This window comes from Porites lutea, chromosome 8, assembly GCF_958299795.1.
Source record: "Porites lutea chromosome 8, jaPorLute2.1, whole genome shotgun sequence".
Lineage (NCBI taxonomy): Eukaryota > Metazoa > Cnidaria > Anthozoa > Scleractinia > Poritidae > Porites > Porites lutea.
In genome coordinates this window covers 24,431,837-24,448,684 of record NC_133208.1, presented here as the reverse complement: position 1 = coordinate 24,448,684, position 16,848 = coordinate 24,431,837, and the positions used below count along the sequence as shown (strand labels likewise).

The following is a 16,848-nucleotide window of genomic DNA, read 5'->3' as shown; positions in this document are numbered from 1 at the left end:
CCAAAATGTTGGTCTTTCTTACTTAAAAGAAACTGGCTATAACTACCATTTACAAATAGTTAAAGCAACATAAATATTGAACTTAAAACAACCAATGAAACAAAAAGGTCAAAATAACCCTGTTAATATCTGATTTAACTGCTTTTAAATTGGTTATTTCAAATCAAAAGAATCCAGTTATTTCAAGCCAACCTGACTAAAACAAGAGGATTTTCTCAGATGCATTTTGTAACAATTTTTATTGGTTATTTTAACTAGTCAAATTTTACAGTGTGGGTCGTTTCTGTGGCTAATATTCACCATATTTGTTCCGTCGCAGCAATAATTTTTAGGTACTCTCCTGTGGGATTGGTCTGTGGAGTGAGCTAGTACTCTTTGAATTACCTATTGGCATAATATGCTTTGTTTTTTCACATCCTCATTATCCTGTCGGTCATTGTGTACCCATTATCCTGATCAAGCTTTAAAATCTACAGGTTCAACCTGGCGAGCAGACAACGATGAAGAGCAGCGTATTAGAGAAGAAACAGCAACGTTTTCATGCATTGTACGGCTAACGTCGGAGAATGGTTTGATGGACTCCAGCGAACTTGAAACATGGACTTTCAAAAATAGTGAACTGCACAGTTTTCCTGACAGTGACTTTAAAAGGCATTTTTGTTCGGTCTATATAACTTAAAAACTGCTCATCCTACGGCCACCAAAGTTACACACGATAATATACTCATCATTTCCAATTTATGGGCATAACGTGATTGACACGATGACGTAAAATAGCGTCATTATGACGTCATAGCGGAGCTCCACGCGCGCGCTGGCGGAACCCCATAGCTAAAGAAATCTACCCATCCCAGAAAATTTGGTAATCACGTGACCAACCGACCGTCCGTCCGCACCACAGGCATACCAATGATTACTCTCACACTTTCTAGCTAATTTGGGAGCCCAGGAGAAAGCTGATTGTACATCAATGTTGTCATCAATTTACAGCTGTCAAAACAGGGTATCCGCTGACCAGTATCACCTGACCGTATCGCGGGCTCAGGGGTCGACCCATCAAGGTCGAGTATTTTTGAAGTTATCCGCTGTCAATTTACTCGTTTTCAAATAATCGCAGGCTCACGTTTACTTTTGTTTCAAATTCACAACAAATATGTTGTGTTTATGTCAGTATCGCCCCGCACTATTACGATTTTGATTTCAAACTGACCTCAGACGCAAAAATTCAGCCAGTTTTTTTTAAATACAGGCGGGGAACACCTTTTCTTACCATGGTCACGTGTTGGTCACGTTCTACGTCCAATTTTTACGCTCTAATTGGTTAAAATTTGACAGGTGAGTTCATGCGTAAAATTTATGCAGCATCTTGAAAGTTGTTTACTTTGACAGCTGAAGTTGACAGAGTTTTGTGTCAACTTGTGATGTTTTTAACTGTCTTTTTCCACTGGATGTACAAAATGAAATACACCTGCTATCAAGAGTGTTCTCTCATTTATGGCTGTTTTGTTTATTGGGTTTTTGGTTGAAAAATGCGTTACCTGTCAAAGCCGATAATCCGATTTCGGATGGCATCGTTTTTGTTTTTCACCTTGCTGGATGCGTACGAGAATTATAAAGGCTCAAACGACCCTTGCATTACTTGATAGCTTTCAGGAGCTGCATCTGGAAATATGGTAAGCCTGAGTAATTATTGTATTTAAATCTAATTTCATGAAGTCCAGCGGCGCAGTTTATGAAGCTAGTTTAAGCACGTTTGTATTAAGATTTGACTGAGACACTGATCTGACCTCGTATGAGGTTTGATATAAGCTTAAGCTTACAAAACTTTAAAAAGCCTTTGTTCAATATTAATTCACCGTAAATAGAAATAAAAAACTTTCCGAAGAATATTTAGTTATAATTTTGGCTGTAGAAAGAAACCTTTCAACGATTTTCTTGTCGTGTTTATTGGCAAGAATTTGTAAACTTGTCGAACGCAAAAAATTCGGTCTGATTTGTTTTCCAAGAAATTGTTTTCCACGCCTTATCTATTGTGATCAAGAGCCATCATTGCTCTTAAATGTGACCGAAGACTATTTTTTGGGTGTAAATATAAGGCTATATCAACTCGATACAAAATTTGTTTCACTCCAAAATCAGTTAGCTTTTCCCTCAAAAGTCACATGAATGTGCTCTTAAGTTAACTGATTTGTGGAATACAAAATTATTGTTTGATTTAAGTTATAAATTTATCAATGGGAGCTTCGCTTTTAGCTGTGGCTAAATATATATATTATTGTTGAATTTATTGGCAGAATCCAAATTTCCCTCAAAGTAGACATAAACATTAAAGCGAGAAAAAGCTAAAGTAAGGACTCAGATAAAATCAAGGAAGTTGTCTAAAACATAAATGATCTTCAACAATAGCAGTGATGTCATAATGACGTCATTTATTACTTAAAAAGGAACTGGAACCATCCGCCATCTTGAATTATTTAAATGCATTCCATTTTACTTAAAACTCGTATAAATCAAGTTGTTCATATTGGACTCATCATTTTCACAAACTAGACACTAAAAGCCTGAATTTCATTAACAGTTACAATAACTGATAAAATAACGCTAAATTAAGTGTAATACAATAATTTTATTCAAACAAAAAAAAAAAGAAATAACACCTACTTTTTCGGGAAAATGCAAATTTTGAAAAGACATGGCTGTCAAAACTCGGTTGCCATGGTAACATCAATATTGACGTACACGTTACAACGACTTCAAAATGCTCCCAGATAAATTTTAGGGAACGTCCGCGCTAGGTTTGGTGGTCCTTGCCTGAACGGTTTTGAAGTATTTTAACTTTTTAGCGATGAGGTTTCTTCTTCTTGCAAAATAAAAAAAAAAGAATAACTACGCTAAATTAAAGGGAGAAACATTGTCGTAAAGACCTTTTCCGCATTACGCTTCAGTGAGCAGACATAAAGAAATGAGGACGAGGCTCGGGTGGACAATTTCATACAAATCACTGTATTTTGTCCACCCGAGCCTCGAGTTGATGCATTTGTTTACTGGAATGCGAGAAAGGTCTATTACTACCATGCCTTTTGTTTCTGTAAGAGATTTAACGAGCGAGGTTGTTTAGATTACGGGTTACCCTGACACCGAGTGAAAAATTCAGCATATTTTTCGCATTTTTTTTGTGAGGAAAAATGTTATAATAAGCTTGAGAGTTTTTTCTCTCTTCCAGAGAACTAATCGTTTCTGCAGAATGCGTTTCCTAGCTTGTTTATATGTTGATGATTGTCACTGACGACTTGGTGAAAACTTGCTGCCGCAAGGAAATGAAGTAATTATTCCGTTTTCTTCCAAACATTCTGCTCCCCTGGGCGATATTTGGAATAATTATTCCACTTATTTCAGAGCTGTAATAGCAGGTCAATCGAACGGATTTTCCGGATTATTTTATCTTTTCCTTTTGTGGTCAAGTCAAGTTTTAAAAGTCCTTTTTCGGAGTAATGAAAAATTTCTCAAAAAGGCTTTTTTTAAAACGTGAGTTACTGTCCAAAACTCTCAGAGATCTTGGTATAGAGTACCAATCCTTAACAGAACGAACTGAATTGAAAGAACGACCACCCTCCGAGCATAATTATATCTAGGACAAAGCATTTAAGTAATGATCCGGGTAAGGAGGATAGCAATTTCTTTTGTTATGCGGCAACAGTGCTTTCCCCACATAGGAATGTTCCCATTTTTACACAGAGAATGCATAAACCTATATGAAGGCCGTTTACGCAATAAAATGCATTTACACTCCACCTTGAAAGGGTGTTTTTTCGTGTTAAAAGATTTTGACCAATCACAAGAGTTGAAAACAATAGAAAAGAAAAGTTTACAATTTTACATGTTCCCCACATAGGATTTCTTTGTTATTCAAACTGAGACCAGATTTTGTTATATGGAAGATGGTTGGAAAGTAAGGATGAATATATGTACTGCTTTATGAAGTTTTGTTAACTTTTGCTCTTTAAGGCAATCAGAAGTAAGTACAGACAATAGAAAAGTTAGCACCTTTTTTGCCTTCCAACATGTTCGTTGCCGTTCAGTGCTATCGTTCTTATCTGGACCGTTTCTTAAATTACAATTTATTGTATTCCTCATACGCATGCTATGCTAGAACTTGTAACCAGAATTTTGTTCATTTATAATTAGGAGTGTTCCCTTTAAGTCTCTTGTGAATGAGTGCGCATCGATTTATGTGCGACTCCCTATAAAAAGGAATCCAATGACACCGGTTACCACTAACACGCGCCCTCAAAGGTATTTTTCTTCGGGGTCAAACCTGCGTTTTGGTGGACATCAATCAACTGTTACCATGGTTTTTCACACGTTGGCCCAGAGCAGACTCCTTCCCCGTTTCTGGAGCACTCGGAAGAACAAGTCGTTTTTGCAATACTATGCTACAGGATCTGGCACCGCCTCATGTCAAGACTAGGAGGAGTACGAATTTGTTGAGTGTTTGTCGGAGGAAACTCAAATTATCGAATATTTACAAACTGTAAATTACAACCACATAAGCTTTCTCAATGCACGTTCGAAACTCGTCTGAATTCGGCTAGCTCCTGGATTCTATTCATGCCCGTAGCCAAGTTTTTTTTTTTTTTTTTTTTTTTTTATGGGGAGGTGCGATCCAAAAAGGAGACGGACCAAATGAGACCGGAGGGGCAAGTCTCTAGGAGGAAGGGGAGCTTTAGTTGTCTGAGACTGAAGAGAAAGGCAAGTTTACAATTGGGGGGCGGGGAGGGGGGGGGTTGACTTGCAACGCGTTGACGTGTGCCACCTAGGGCTATCCGGGGCATGCTTCCCCTGAACATTTTTAATTTTAAGCCCTCTGAAATGGCTGCAAATGCATTTAAAACTAACATGGTGTGGTAAAACTTATATACTTTCAACAACAAAAAAAGTCGCCATAAAAAAAAACATTTTCTCCAAAAATAGTTGTGTAGCGTGAATAGGAGTTTAAATATCCTCCAAGCAACACAAAAAGCTGGGTCCGGGATGTCAAAGTTGATGGGAATAGGACAATAATATTATTGCACGATGACGTCATTTTACTACAACTACCAGAATCCTTTAGTTTGTTGTTTTCTTGTGCAAATTAGAGCTATTGTTCTATAATCCTCGGCGGGATTGACAAATTTAAATAAGAAAGCAAAAACGAAATAAATTCTGGTAGTTGTAGTCAAATGTCGTCATCGTGAAAATGGCCTATTCTCATACTCGCCGACCGTTAAAATAACAATTCTTATTATATGGCTGAGTCTGTTTTCGCCGTGCGATTGGTCAATTTGCGGTCCGTAACTTGCTATACGAACCAAAATTTTTAAAGAAAATGCTCATTTCGGAGGTCTAAATCTCTTCACCTCGGAAAAATGTTTAAATAAAGTTTTTAGACGACTGTCAACCTTGAGGACTTGGATGTTGACTTTGGCCTTCAACATTTTATACTGTGTTTATTTGTGAACAAAGGCGATGAAGAAACTAACTCGTAATCTTATCGAAGAGGATTCTAGTCAGCGTTTGAAAATTTTATTGTAGTACTCAGTTAAGCTCACGAAAAACGACTGGCAGAGATTCGAGATGTTTTGCCTAAGAGAAAATGAGTAATTCCTTCAACAAATATGATAACAAACATACCTGCACCCGATCATCTTGACAAGCTTCTTTGCCGTTTTCAGTGTTTTTTCAAAGACCAACGAAAGAAAGATAGAAGCGAGTTCGAGCCAGACACAATAATGTCCAGTTTTCAAAAGACTCCAGCGTCACATTAACGAGTGAATACTTACAGTGCTCTTAGTTTCAAGCGAATAAACTTTGAAATATGTATGTAAACCCTGTGGACTGTTTCAAGCGAATTAACTTTGAAATATGTATGTAAACCCTGTGGACTGGGATGTTGACTTTGCCTTTCCAAATTTTAACCTAGCTCTGTTTTAATGAGAACGAAGCTGTTGTAGAAACTGAATGGTAACCTTACAGAGGAAGAATATTTTTAGTCAGTGTTTGAGAATTTGAACGCAGATCACAATTGAAGACGAGAATGAACTGGCAGAAAGAGAGGTTTTCCCAAAAACAATTAACGAGCGAATCCTTCGACAGTGACAACAAACTTACCTTGAAAAGCTTCTTTGCCTATTGCAGTGTTTTTTTTCACAAGGACAAACGGAGGAAACATGGAAAAGACTTCTAGACAGACACAGTGTCCGGTTTCCAAAATACTCCAGCGTTACATTATAAAAGAGCTAAAACTTACAGTGCTCTTAGTTTTGACCAAACAAACTTTCTTAACATGGCGAATTTGTTTTTACTTTCTCGGAAAGCCTTTGTTATGTGCTATTGTTTTTGTGCGCCAATAAAAACTTTCTTTTTCTTTCTTTCTTTCTTTTTTTACTTTCTTTTTTCTTAGTACCAAACCACTGTCACAAGCTCCTCTGAGGTTGCAGAGAATGCTGCTTAATTTGCGACGCTATGATGTTGAGATTCGCTACATTCCTGGTTGTAGACAAGTCCTTGCAGACACACTGAGCCGAGCAGCTGTGCCAACTGGTGACAGTGAAGATTATGAAGAATTCCAGGAAATCAACATGGTCCTGTCCGTATCAGAGGAGCGGTATGAGTTCCAGAAAGGGACCAAAGTAGACCCAGAGCTACAAGCAGTCCTAACCATGGTGAGAAATGGACGGTCAAACACAAAGCAGCAAGTTCCTTTAGAGGCCAGACCCTACTAGACATTCCGTGACGAAGTCGCAACAGCCGATGGACTCTTCTTCAAAGGGACACGCTTGATTGCCCCAAAGGTTATGAGACCTGAAATGCTTCGCCAGATCCACAAGAGTCACCTAGGAATAGCTAAATGCAGACAAAGAGCCAGAGAGGTACTATTTTGGCCTGGAATGTCCCTGGATGTGGAGCAAATAGTCACCAATTGTAGTGTGTGTGCAGATTTTGCCAACAAACAGCCTACAGGGCCACTGAAACCTACTGTACCACCATCACTCCCTTGGCAGAAGATAGGAACTGATCTGTTTGAATTTCAAGGGGAACACTATTTACTCTCTGTGTGCTATCGCAGCAAGTTCCCAGAAGTTACCAAGATGGAGTCCTTGAGAAGCAGTGTTGTAGTACAAGAGCTGAAGAGGCAATTTGGAGTCCATGGGATTCCAGCAGAAGTGGTCTCAGATAGCGGCCCCCAATTCAGCAGCAGCGAATTCCAACAATTTGCGAAAGAGTACGGTTTCAAGCATGTCACCAGTTCCCAGGCTAACGGAGAGGCGGAGAGAGCCGTTCAGGCCGTAAAAACCTGTGGCGAAAGAATAGGGACAAATATCGGGCCTTACGTGACTATCGGACAACGCCAATACCAGGCATCGAATTGTCACCAGCACAGTTGCTGATGGGACGTCGCCTGAGAAACGGATAACCGGTGATGGACAGCTTGCTTCAACCTGCTAATGTCAACCAAAAGGATGTCTCCAAGTACCTGACGAAGATGAAAGAGGATCAGAAGAAGCACCATGACCGACATGCTAGCAGCGAATTGAAGGAACTACAGCCGGGAATGAAAGTGCGGATGCAGCCCTGGACCGACTCCAGAGAGTGGAAGCCAGCGACAGTAGTCAGACATCACCACACACCAAGGTCCTGTGTAGTTCAAGCAGATGATGGCAGAAACTATCGCCGCAACAGGCAGCATCTACGAGTTTGCCCAGCCCCAGGACCTAGAAGTTTAGATGCAGAGTGGTCTCTTGACAATAGTGCACCACAACTTACCCAAGGACCAGACTGAGTAGCCAGCCCCATCAGTGTCACCTGTAATTCCACCTCCGTGGCAACACCACAACCCTGAACCACCCGAGGGAGACAGTTCAGAGGCTTATGTTACCCGAAGTGGCAGACAAGTACTCAAACCAAAACGGTTGGACCTCTAGACACAATCAGAGACTAAGAACTTTTTTTTTTATTTAGCTTTTGTTTTTATTTGAAATCCAAGGACTGAGACATTATTATTATTATTATTATTATTATTATTATTATTATTATTATTATTAAAGGGAAAGGATGTGACATAAATACGTGGACCACCCTAGCCGTGTCGTTATTTGTGTCTCACGTGACTAGCAATAAAGCGCCTTTGTAGCAAAGTCAGCCATTTTACTGTGTGTTTATCTTACACAAAGGTCCCGTCCACACAAATCCGGAAACGTTTGAAACAGCGTACTTTTTTATGCGAATCAGCCTTCCATCCTCCCAAAACCAGTGAACCGGCGCATATTTTGAAATCGCTCTCTGAAGTGGACTTTTTTTTGATCCGACGGGTTTGGTTATTTCGTGTGGACGACTGAAAATGGGTATTTTTGATGTCAACTACGTCATGAACGCGAGTGTAGTCTCAAATGAAAACTCTCAAATTCAAAATGATGGACATTACAATGACTCTACAATGTTCTGTTTGCAACTTTGCTTGCTCTTATCGCCATTCTTATCGCATGCGTTGTGCTAATTTGACGACAACAATTAGCCATTTCAAAAGATCGAAGACTTAATCTCATTCTGATTATGAAATCTTTAAGTTCGAGACGAAGGTCGGAACCTTGTCAAAGTCGATTTTAGGTTCGTCTAACGCGAACAAGTGGCTGGTGAGACAACGTAGAGGCAAGACTGGCCATTGTGCTCGATAATGCTACAACAACATTCAGAAATGTCGCGAAATCACATCGCAGGCACTAGCTGTTTGCACATGCTTACTAACTAGTAGTTAGAAAATGAATGTAAATCGCCAATAGCGTATTTGTGTGGATGGGTGAATCCAAACGGCGGATACGCCACACTGAAGTCGTGTAGACGCAGTTACCAAAAATGTGAGTCCAGCATACAAGGATTCGTGTGGACGTGGCCTCATAGTAGCCGTAATAAACTTTAAGCTATTGCAATACTCGATCGACTTTAGGAGCCCTCCATAGGAGGGAGGAGTAAGGTGATATTATAGAAATATCCTTTCACAGGATTTATTTTAAATGACATTCCCATTGAGCTAGCAGACTTAGGTCAAACTAATGCGTTTTCTTTGACATCGAAAATGCATCGATCGATTTACGTCCACGCTACCGTTTTGATGCGTTTTCGACTAACCACACTTAGCGTTTGAAAACGATAGAATTACATGTTGTGACGTGAGATAGATAGATAGATAGATAGGTAGATAGATAGTTTATTCTGATTAAAATCGCAGCCAAAAGCTGAATTAGATTAATCGTTACAATAATAAAATCTAATAAAAATATGAGAAAAAATATAAGAAAAATGTACACATATGTAGCTAAAAATTTAATTACAGTTGCTATATATAAATGTGTTCTTAAGTCTCTTCGTCTTAGCCAGAGGGACTCTATGTGCATGCTACAAGAGCCTGCGATATTTTGCAACCTACATAGTACATACGACGTCATCGTTTTCATTTTGATGTATTTTTGACCGTTTTGATAGTCTCTATAATACGATATGTTAGGCATTCCTTTGATCCATTCGAGAAAGTTATTAAGTCGATAATATAACTTCTCGATGAAAAGGCCCAGCGTAAGTTAGTGGACGGAAGGCCTAAACACATCGAAATATGTGTGGACGGGGCCCTCTATTTACAGCCAAAAAAAGAGGACAGAAAGAAAGAAAAGGAAAAAAAAATAGAAAATTTAAATCAAGTTCGACCACAGTAGTTGGCCGGGAAATGAATTCTTTCCAAACCACATTTATTGTTTTAGGTTTAAAATTGTGAAATACAGAAATGAATTTATAATGAGTACATAGCGATCGATGCAAATGAGGAATCCTGACTATCACCTGATTATAATAATTTAAAGAAACGTAACTCCTAGTGTGGCTATAAAAAACGTTTTTAAATTTGCATTGAGCAATTGTTGGAAGGTTGTTCCCTTTGGATATAAAGACGTGGCTTCCTTTATCTTGAGTTGAAAACTTGTGGAACAAATGAAAAGTAAATTGTAACCGTTTCAAACGACAGGGATTCAAAAACTCTTTGTAAAGGACAAAATTCCTATTTCTACGCGCGTAGCAGTTCATTGATGTGTATTCTATCTCAGTACTGAATCAACAATATTTAGTATCAAACACATACGATATATATATCTTCCGATCGGTAATAGTGCTAGTCATTTTACTTCATCTTCGACAATAACTAAGCAATTCTGTATATGTCAAAAGCATAGTAAGTTATACTGCTTGCTGCTCACGTAAAAATAAAAATTCAAGGCAATACTTCTGGTTAATGGCCTTTACCAATTTGTAAAGTCCACGCGATTGGCACAGGACTAATCTTCCCGAATTTAAAGATAAATGGGAAGTTAATGAAGATTCCATAAATGTCCGATCAATGGGCTTTTAATGTTCTAGAACACTCTTAAGGAAGAAAGAGTTCGTTAGTTAGAGAGAAGACAAACGGAGTTAGCAAGAAGGAGTTAGCAACTGGAAAGAAAGATTTGGAGATTGTTGAAGGAAAAGTTAGAGATAGAGAGAGGGAGTGAACTAAAGCAGCAGCAAAGGCTTAACCTTAAAGATAAAGTGAATTGGAAGAGAAGTAAGAATGGACAACCGCCCTGCGAGTAAGTAAAATAAACCTTGAAAATAAAACTGGTTGATTGTGGAGTTCCTCCCGTCTCGCCGTCCCCGTCCCCTGCATTTTGGGCTTCTAGGCAACACGGCCAGCGACTTGGGCTCATTTTATTCATCCTCTGTTTATTGTACGTTTGCGAATCACAAAGTATTTCTGCGGCAAATAACAGCGGGCTGCCAACACAACAGTGCCCGATTGAACAAGTGGCCGGAAATCCTTGCCGTGGGAGTCTTAACCCCAAAAGAACGGTGACCTGAACTTCAGCTAGCCTTCGAAAGCATCCGTTTCTTCTCGCTCTTCGCCGCTGGGGACGTTTCGCTAAACGTCCCCAGCGGCGAAGAGCAAGGAGAAACGGATGCTTTCGCAGGCTAAACTTATTAATAAGCGAGAGCAAGGATAAAGGAGACCATGCAGTCCGTTAATCGAGCGGCCTATATAAAGCCCGAGAGTGAATAAACATGGAGATAATGCCAAATGGTTTTTAAATACTAGTTTTGAGCTACTCTTACTCAAATGCATCTTTGAATTCATGATAAATACATCTCTACAAGGTTCGAACAGTTTGGATGGCAGAGGAAAATACTTCAACACTTTTAATTTTGGTGTAGTAGTCGTATGGCCCAGTGGTCAGAGGCCGCACTTTTTGGCTGGAGGAACTGTTGGGGTGCAGGTTCAAATCCAGGGGTGGCTACTTCCATTCTTTTTTTTTTCATTCTATTTTTACCTTTTGGCTTTCTCACTACTGACCATGTTAGCTTCGCGAGATTCTTGCGAAAACATATTTTTAGTTTATTTATATTGACAATATATATTACTTAAAGGTTTCATAAAAGTAAGCGTCACTACAGACTAAAGCAACGTTTTTGATGTCACAGTATTAAACTCAGCGACGGTTGAGTGGTATCATTTTCAGTAACTTTTAAACAAAGCAGAAACGAAGTCGACTGTAGAAGGAGCAGATGACTTGTCCAGGTGCCCCATTCAAACATATGACTTAACATGTTTAATTAAACCATATGAAAAACGGACGCGAAAAACAGGAACACAGGTTTTTAATTACACAGGATGCAGTAATAAAATTCAACCCGTTTTGTAATTTGCAATAAAGTTGCCATCAACCTAAAGTTCTTTTATGTAGGCAAGAAAAAATTATACCGTCTTTGACTAAACAGCTTTTAATTCATATGTTTAAGCTTTGGTGTGAATGGGGCATAGGCCGATCAGCTGGGTGAAAACTTTCGAAAATAAAATCGATAAAACACTTCAATTCAGCTTTATCCGCTAAGTAGTCTTTCCTTTAACTTTTTTATGAGAGAAAAGAAAAAGAACACAAAGAAACCTTACTTTAAACAAGGGTCTTTTACAAATGCATAGGATAGCTGTATCGTTATAGAAAGTTGGCAGTTTATACAACTGACTTTATACCATTTGCGTCATTAACAAATATAGGCAAAAGTTAAATGTTTATTTAACAATTAGTTCATGCGTCAGCGTGAGTATATCAAGATATCAGGCAAACGGGAAATTTGGGGGGTGAGAGGTGCTCTATTCGAAGACGGAATGGTAAAGTTGTATCGTTATATCAAGTTAAGCACTAGTTAATACAGAACTGGCTTTACACCGTCTGCGGCAATAACAGAGACAAAAGTCCTCAGTGAAAGTTAACTTGGGGATAAAGTGAAAGTTAGCTCAGGGAAAAATAATGTTTGAAATGTTCTTAGTAAATTAGCTACGAACAGGTGTACCACCATAACTGATGTTAATGGTCATGCAGATCATAACTGTTCGTGGCGCTTATTCATCAATTGGTCCGATGGTGTTTACGCAAATGCAAAAGTTTTGAAGATATAGACAATGCGGCACCAGTGTGAAAGTCTCTAATGTCTCTTTCGGTTTATTCATATTTTATTGGGAAAGAATAGATCATTGATATTTTATGGGTGTAATCAATAAAACAATCATTCCACTCCCGCTTTCTGGATATGGAATTTTTTTTATGGCCGACGAGGCACCTTGCTTGATCCTCTTATAATAACCTCTTTATCTTTGTTGAAGTAGGCTAAAATATTTGCAACTAATACTAATCAAAGGTCTCTTTCTTGCTGCAGGCTAAAACCATCTCTTTGATTCTTTCAGGTCCCAGTAGTTTTCATTTGATCCATCTGGAACTTTTTTTTAAAAACTGCATATAAATTGATAATATTCCTCAAAGGTTCCATTGAAAGTCGGCGCCATTAGACACTAAAGCAACGTTTTTGTCACCATTTTAAACTCAGCGACAGTTGAGTGGTATCTTTTTTTTCAGGTACACGGACGGGATTATACAAATTCCATGATCAACGCGCATTTGTCGTCAACCTAAGATTTGTATCAAGGAATAAAGTTTTAAACCCTGCCCAACTTATCAGCTGTTAAACATGTTTAAGCTTTGTTGTGAATAAGGCATAATAAACCTCGGAGATGAAATCGATTAGACAAAGCAACTAAGTGGTCATGTATACTATGTTATTTCATGGTGTACAAAAAATTGAAAGGCAAATTATCAGCCTTCGAAGTTTAGCTTTATCCGCTGAGCTAGCTGTCTTCCCTTTAACTTAGGTTGAAAATTAGAATGTTGGCTGTTTGAGACCTGGACCTTACTTTACACAAGTGTCTTTTACAAATGCATGGGATAGGAGGTAATTAGCACGTTTCCAAACGGGAAGATGAAGTCTTATTGTTATAGAAAGTTAGCAGGTAATACAAATCTCGTCATTAACAAAACTAGTTAGAGGAAAAACTTAAATGTTTATTTAAAAATTAGTTCATGCATCACCGTGTGTATGTTAAGATATAAAGCACTCACTGGATAGTTTTGGGCCTAAGAGCTGCTCGCTTCGCTCACGGAAAAACGAAATATTAAGTGTCGTTAATTATAGCTAGTTAAGCACAAATTAATAACAGAACACGATCTGTGCTTTTATTAAATAGAGCTTAGAGAGAAGGTGAACTTTAGCTTATGGACAAAAAATAATTTTTCAGATGTTTTTATTAAACTAACTACGAACAGATGTGCACCACCATAAATGTTGGTAGTCAGATCATACTTATTCGTGACGCTTTTCTAGAATGAGTATTCATCAACTGGTCCATTAGCCTGGGAGCAGGCTCCGCTCGCAGATTTTTCTCTTTCGCCCTCTCCCCACTGCGTAGCCTGGTCGCAGGCTATTGGTCCGTTGGCGTTGAAGCAAATGAAAAAGTTTAATTGATATAGACATGTGGCACTAGTGTAAAAGTCTCTAATATCTCTTCGGAATTTTTTCGGAAAGGATCGATCAATGATATTTCATGGCCGTTTTTAATAAAACATTTATTCTACCAGCACTTGCTGAATATGAGATGTTTATGGCCAACGCGGCACATAGGCCCGTATTCAACGCGAGCACTTTTGGAATAATTGTTTATTATTGTGCGTAACGTACGGTTAAATACAACATCGAATGGATTTCTATTGAAAGCATCATGATTGTCACTCCCTTTTTCAATATTTGTACCTTCTTTATTTCAGGTACCATCTGAGTGAGTTTAAAGGTGATATGTCATGAGAATATTGCTGTTAGGTCTGTGTTTTTTAATAAGTGATATAGAAAATAACCGGACGTAGCCCCCTTTAACACCAAAGAGGAGCAGGTGGGCCCTCTGATAGTATACAGTGGAACCTAACGAACCTCTATATAACCAAGTCCTCGGTATAACGAACGACTTTCTTTACACCAGTAATTATAGCAAAAAATACCAAAAAGAACCTCGATTTACCGAAACCTCGGTGTAGCCAACAAATTTTGCCAGTCTCTATGGCCCGTCTATATTTTATCGACGACCCAGCCGGTAAATAACGTATATCTATGATGACCTTATTATTCGCATACTGATTCTAAGTTCTACAAGGCCTGAGTGAATGCCAAATTTATGCAACACGTCAAAGATTTAGCAAACAAAATTCCATTTGTAGTTGATTCAACTTTGCTCTAGTAATCATGACTTGTGTGTGTATGTTTTATCCCGGCAAATTTGACCTCTTTGATCACGGTATTTTATTTTTCTTCTCTGTTATTGGTAATATTCCATTGTTTGCTCAATAATTTTGCTAAAGTTGTTGTTCCACCAACCGCTGAGATCCGACTGAATCGACAATTTGTTAAACTAAACAGGAATTTAGGTATCTAACTGAGAAAGAGCGAAGCTGTGCTTTTGAGAACAGCTGAAATGGCTAATGGTGTCCCGTTACCCAAATTTTATGTGAATATCATTGCGATAGGGTCGACGACTTTTAAGAGTTCCAAAGGGAGTTGATTGCAAGGCTGAATTCACTGTATTGACTGAAATGAACTGGTAGCAGAAGGCATAATGTAAGAGGCACAAGAATGCGCTATAAACAGTGTAGACCTTACCTTTGGTGATCTCAAATAATGTAAACCGAACATAAATTAGGAAATAAATAAATGCGTCCTTTAATAAGAACTTATTTAGCATTTTTGATATGGGACCATTAATTGACTTTAGATTGACAATTCAGTAGGAGAAACTATAATAATTTGTCTCAGTTTGCTGTCATTTTCTTACAATTAAAATATAGCGGCGCCTAAATGTTTTCAATGGTAGAATTATATATAGAACAACATGAAAGAACAGAAGATGTTTTTGTAAGTAAGCGACTCAAGAGAACAGACCTGTCGAAGAATCAGTAAGCATGAACACAACAGCAAATGGAAGCTGCTTCAGTTTGATAAATCCAGAAGCACTAAAAATTGGGCAAACGGTTGCTCTCAGCCTGATACTTGTTGTTTCGTTGGTTGGAAATTCTCTCATCGTATTAATTGTTTACAAAACACCAACTTTGAGAAAACCGATAAATATGTTGATCGCAAATATGGCCTTGTCCGACCTGTTCTATCCAATATTCTTGGTTCCTGTTCGTCTGGCAGAAGGGCACGCTGGCTCGTGGCCTATTGGTAGTACCCTTGGTCAGGCCTTGTGCAAGCTACACCCTTTTCTTTTAGACGTTTCCTCGTTAGTATCGATTCAGAGCCTTGTTCTGATAACAGTGGATCGATTTGTAGCTGTTGTAGTCCCACTCCGTTCCGCTGTCATAAGTAGAAAGCTGTGTCTATTTTTCATTATCGCTTCGTGGATCGTCGCAATGGTCGTTCATTCGCCATATCTTGTTGCTTTAAAACTTGTTAAATACCCAGAACGACTGAGGTGCGAGCTTCTGTGGCAGGAAGCCTTCGAAGGAAACACATATCCAAATTACCTCCTAGCATGTGCTATCGTGTTTTTCTACATTCCCTTTGTCCTGTTGGTGATACTTTACTCCATCATCCTGATCAAGCTTAAAAAACAAGCCCATCCAGGTGAACGGTCAGCCAACGCTGAGGAACAGAGGACAAGAAGAAACAGAAACGTTCTTAAGATGGCCACCGCTGTCGTGGTAGTGTTTTTCATTTGCTGGATACCCTTAGTCAGTAACGCGATAATAGACGATTTCAGTGCACCAGACAGTCTTATTTTATCTTCTTGTAGTTTTCATCGATACTTTAATGTCACCTTCTTTATGGCTTACGCAAACTGTGCTATCAACCCGATTATCTGCCTCATTCTTAACAGTAACTATCGCCAAGCTCTTAAGAGACTTGTGAGTTGCTGTGCCGCCGATGCAGTGGAATATTAACGTTTGAAGACTAAAAGCCGGGTCTTAAGAGATTCATTAAAAAAAAAAACAAAGAAGACAAGTAACAACTACTCTGTTGTGTAAAATAAAAGCGAAATCACGAAAGAAATGCATGCGAATTATGTTTTCGGCTGCAACGTAATCTGGAGCACGCCCTAACCCTAACTCTAGGAATGGTGGAAAAAAATGTTGTATTGAACGCATTTGCAACGTATAATTTTGCCGAAAAACGTCGATCGAAGCCAGTAGAGCCGTTTTTTTATTCTGTTCACTGAAACAGCTTCTGGATGGTTTGCTGCTGAACCGGCAAGACATCCAAAGAAAGCGGTATGGTATTAGCAGATCGACATGGGAACTTTGAAACCTAAGTAAAGGAGCGCACGAACCAAGACGAGGGACTTAAGCAGAGGTGAAAGAAGAGGCCAGTTAGCCACGGTCGTCCTACTTCGTAAAGACAACTGATGTGTCTGAACTAAAGTGC

The 16,848-nt window shown here is 38.8% G+C and overlaps 1 protein-coding gene across 1 annotated transcript; it reads left to right on the top strand.

The window, feature by feature from the left end:
- The first annotated feature begins 15,386 nt into the window (after positions 1-15,386).
- Positions 15,387-16,367, top strand: LOC140945382 (neuropeptide SIFamide receptor-like). The gene has a single exon (XM_073394416.1). The coding sequence runs from the start codon at positions 15,387-15,389 to the stop codon at positions 16,365-16,367; it is 981 nt and encodes a 326-aa protein (XP_073250517.1).
- Positions 16,368-16,848: the final 481 nt, after the last annotated feature.

Coding starts and splice junctions, on each gene's coding strand:
- LOC140945382 (XM_073394416.1), top strand. CDS start 15,387: ATGAACACAACAGCAAATGGAAGCTGCTTCAGTTTGATAAATCCAGAA.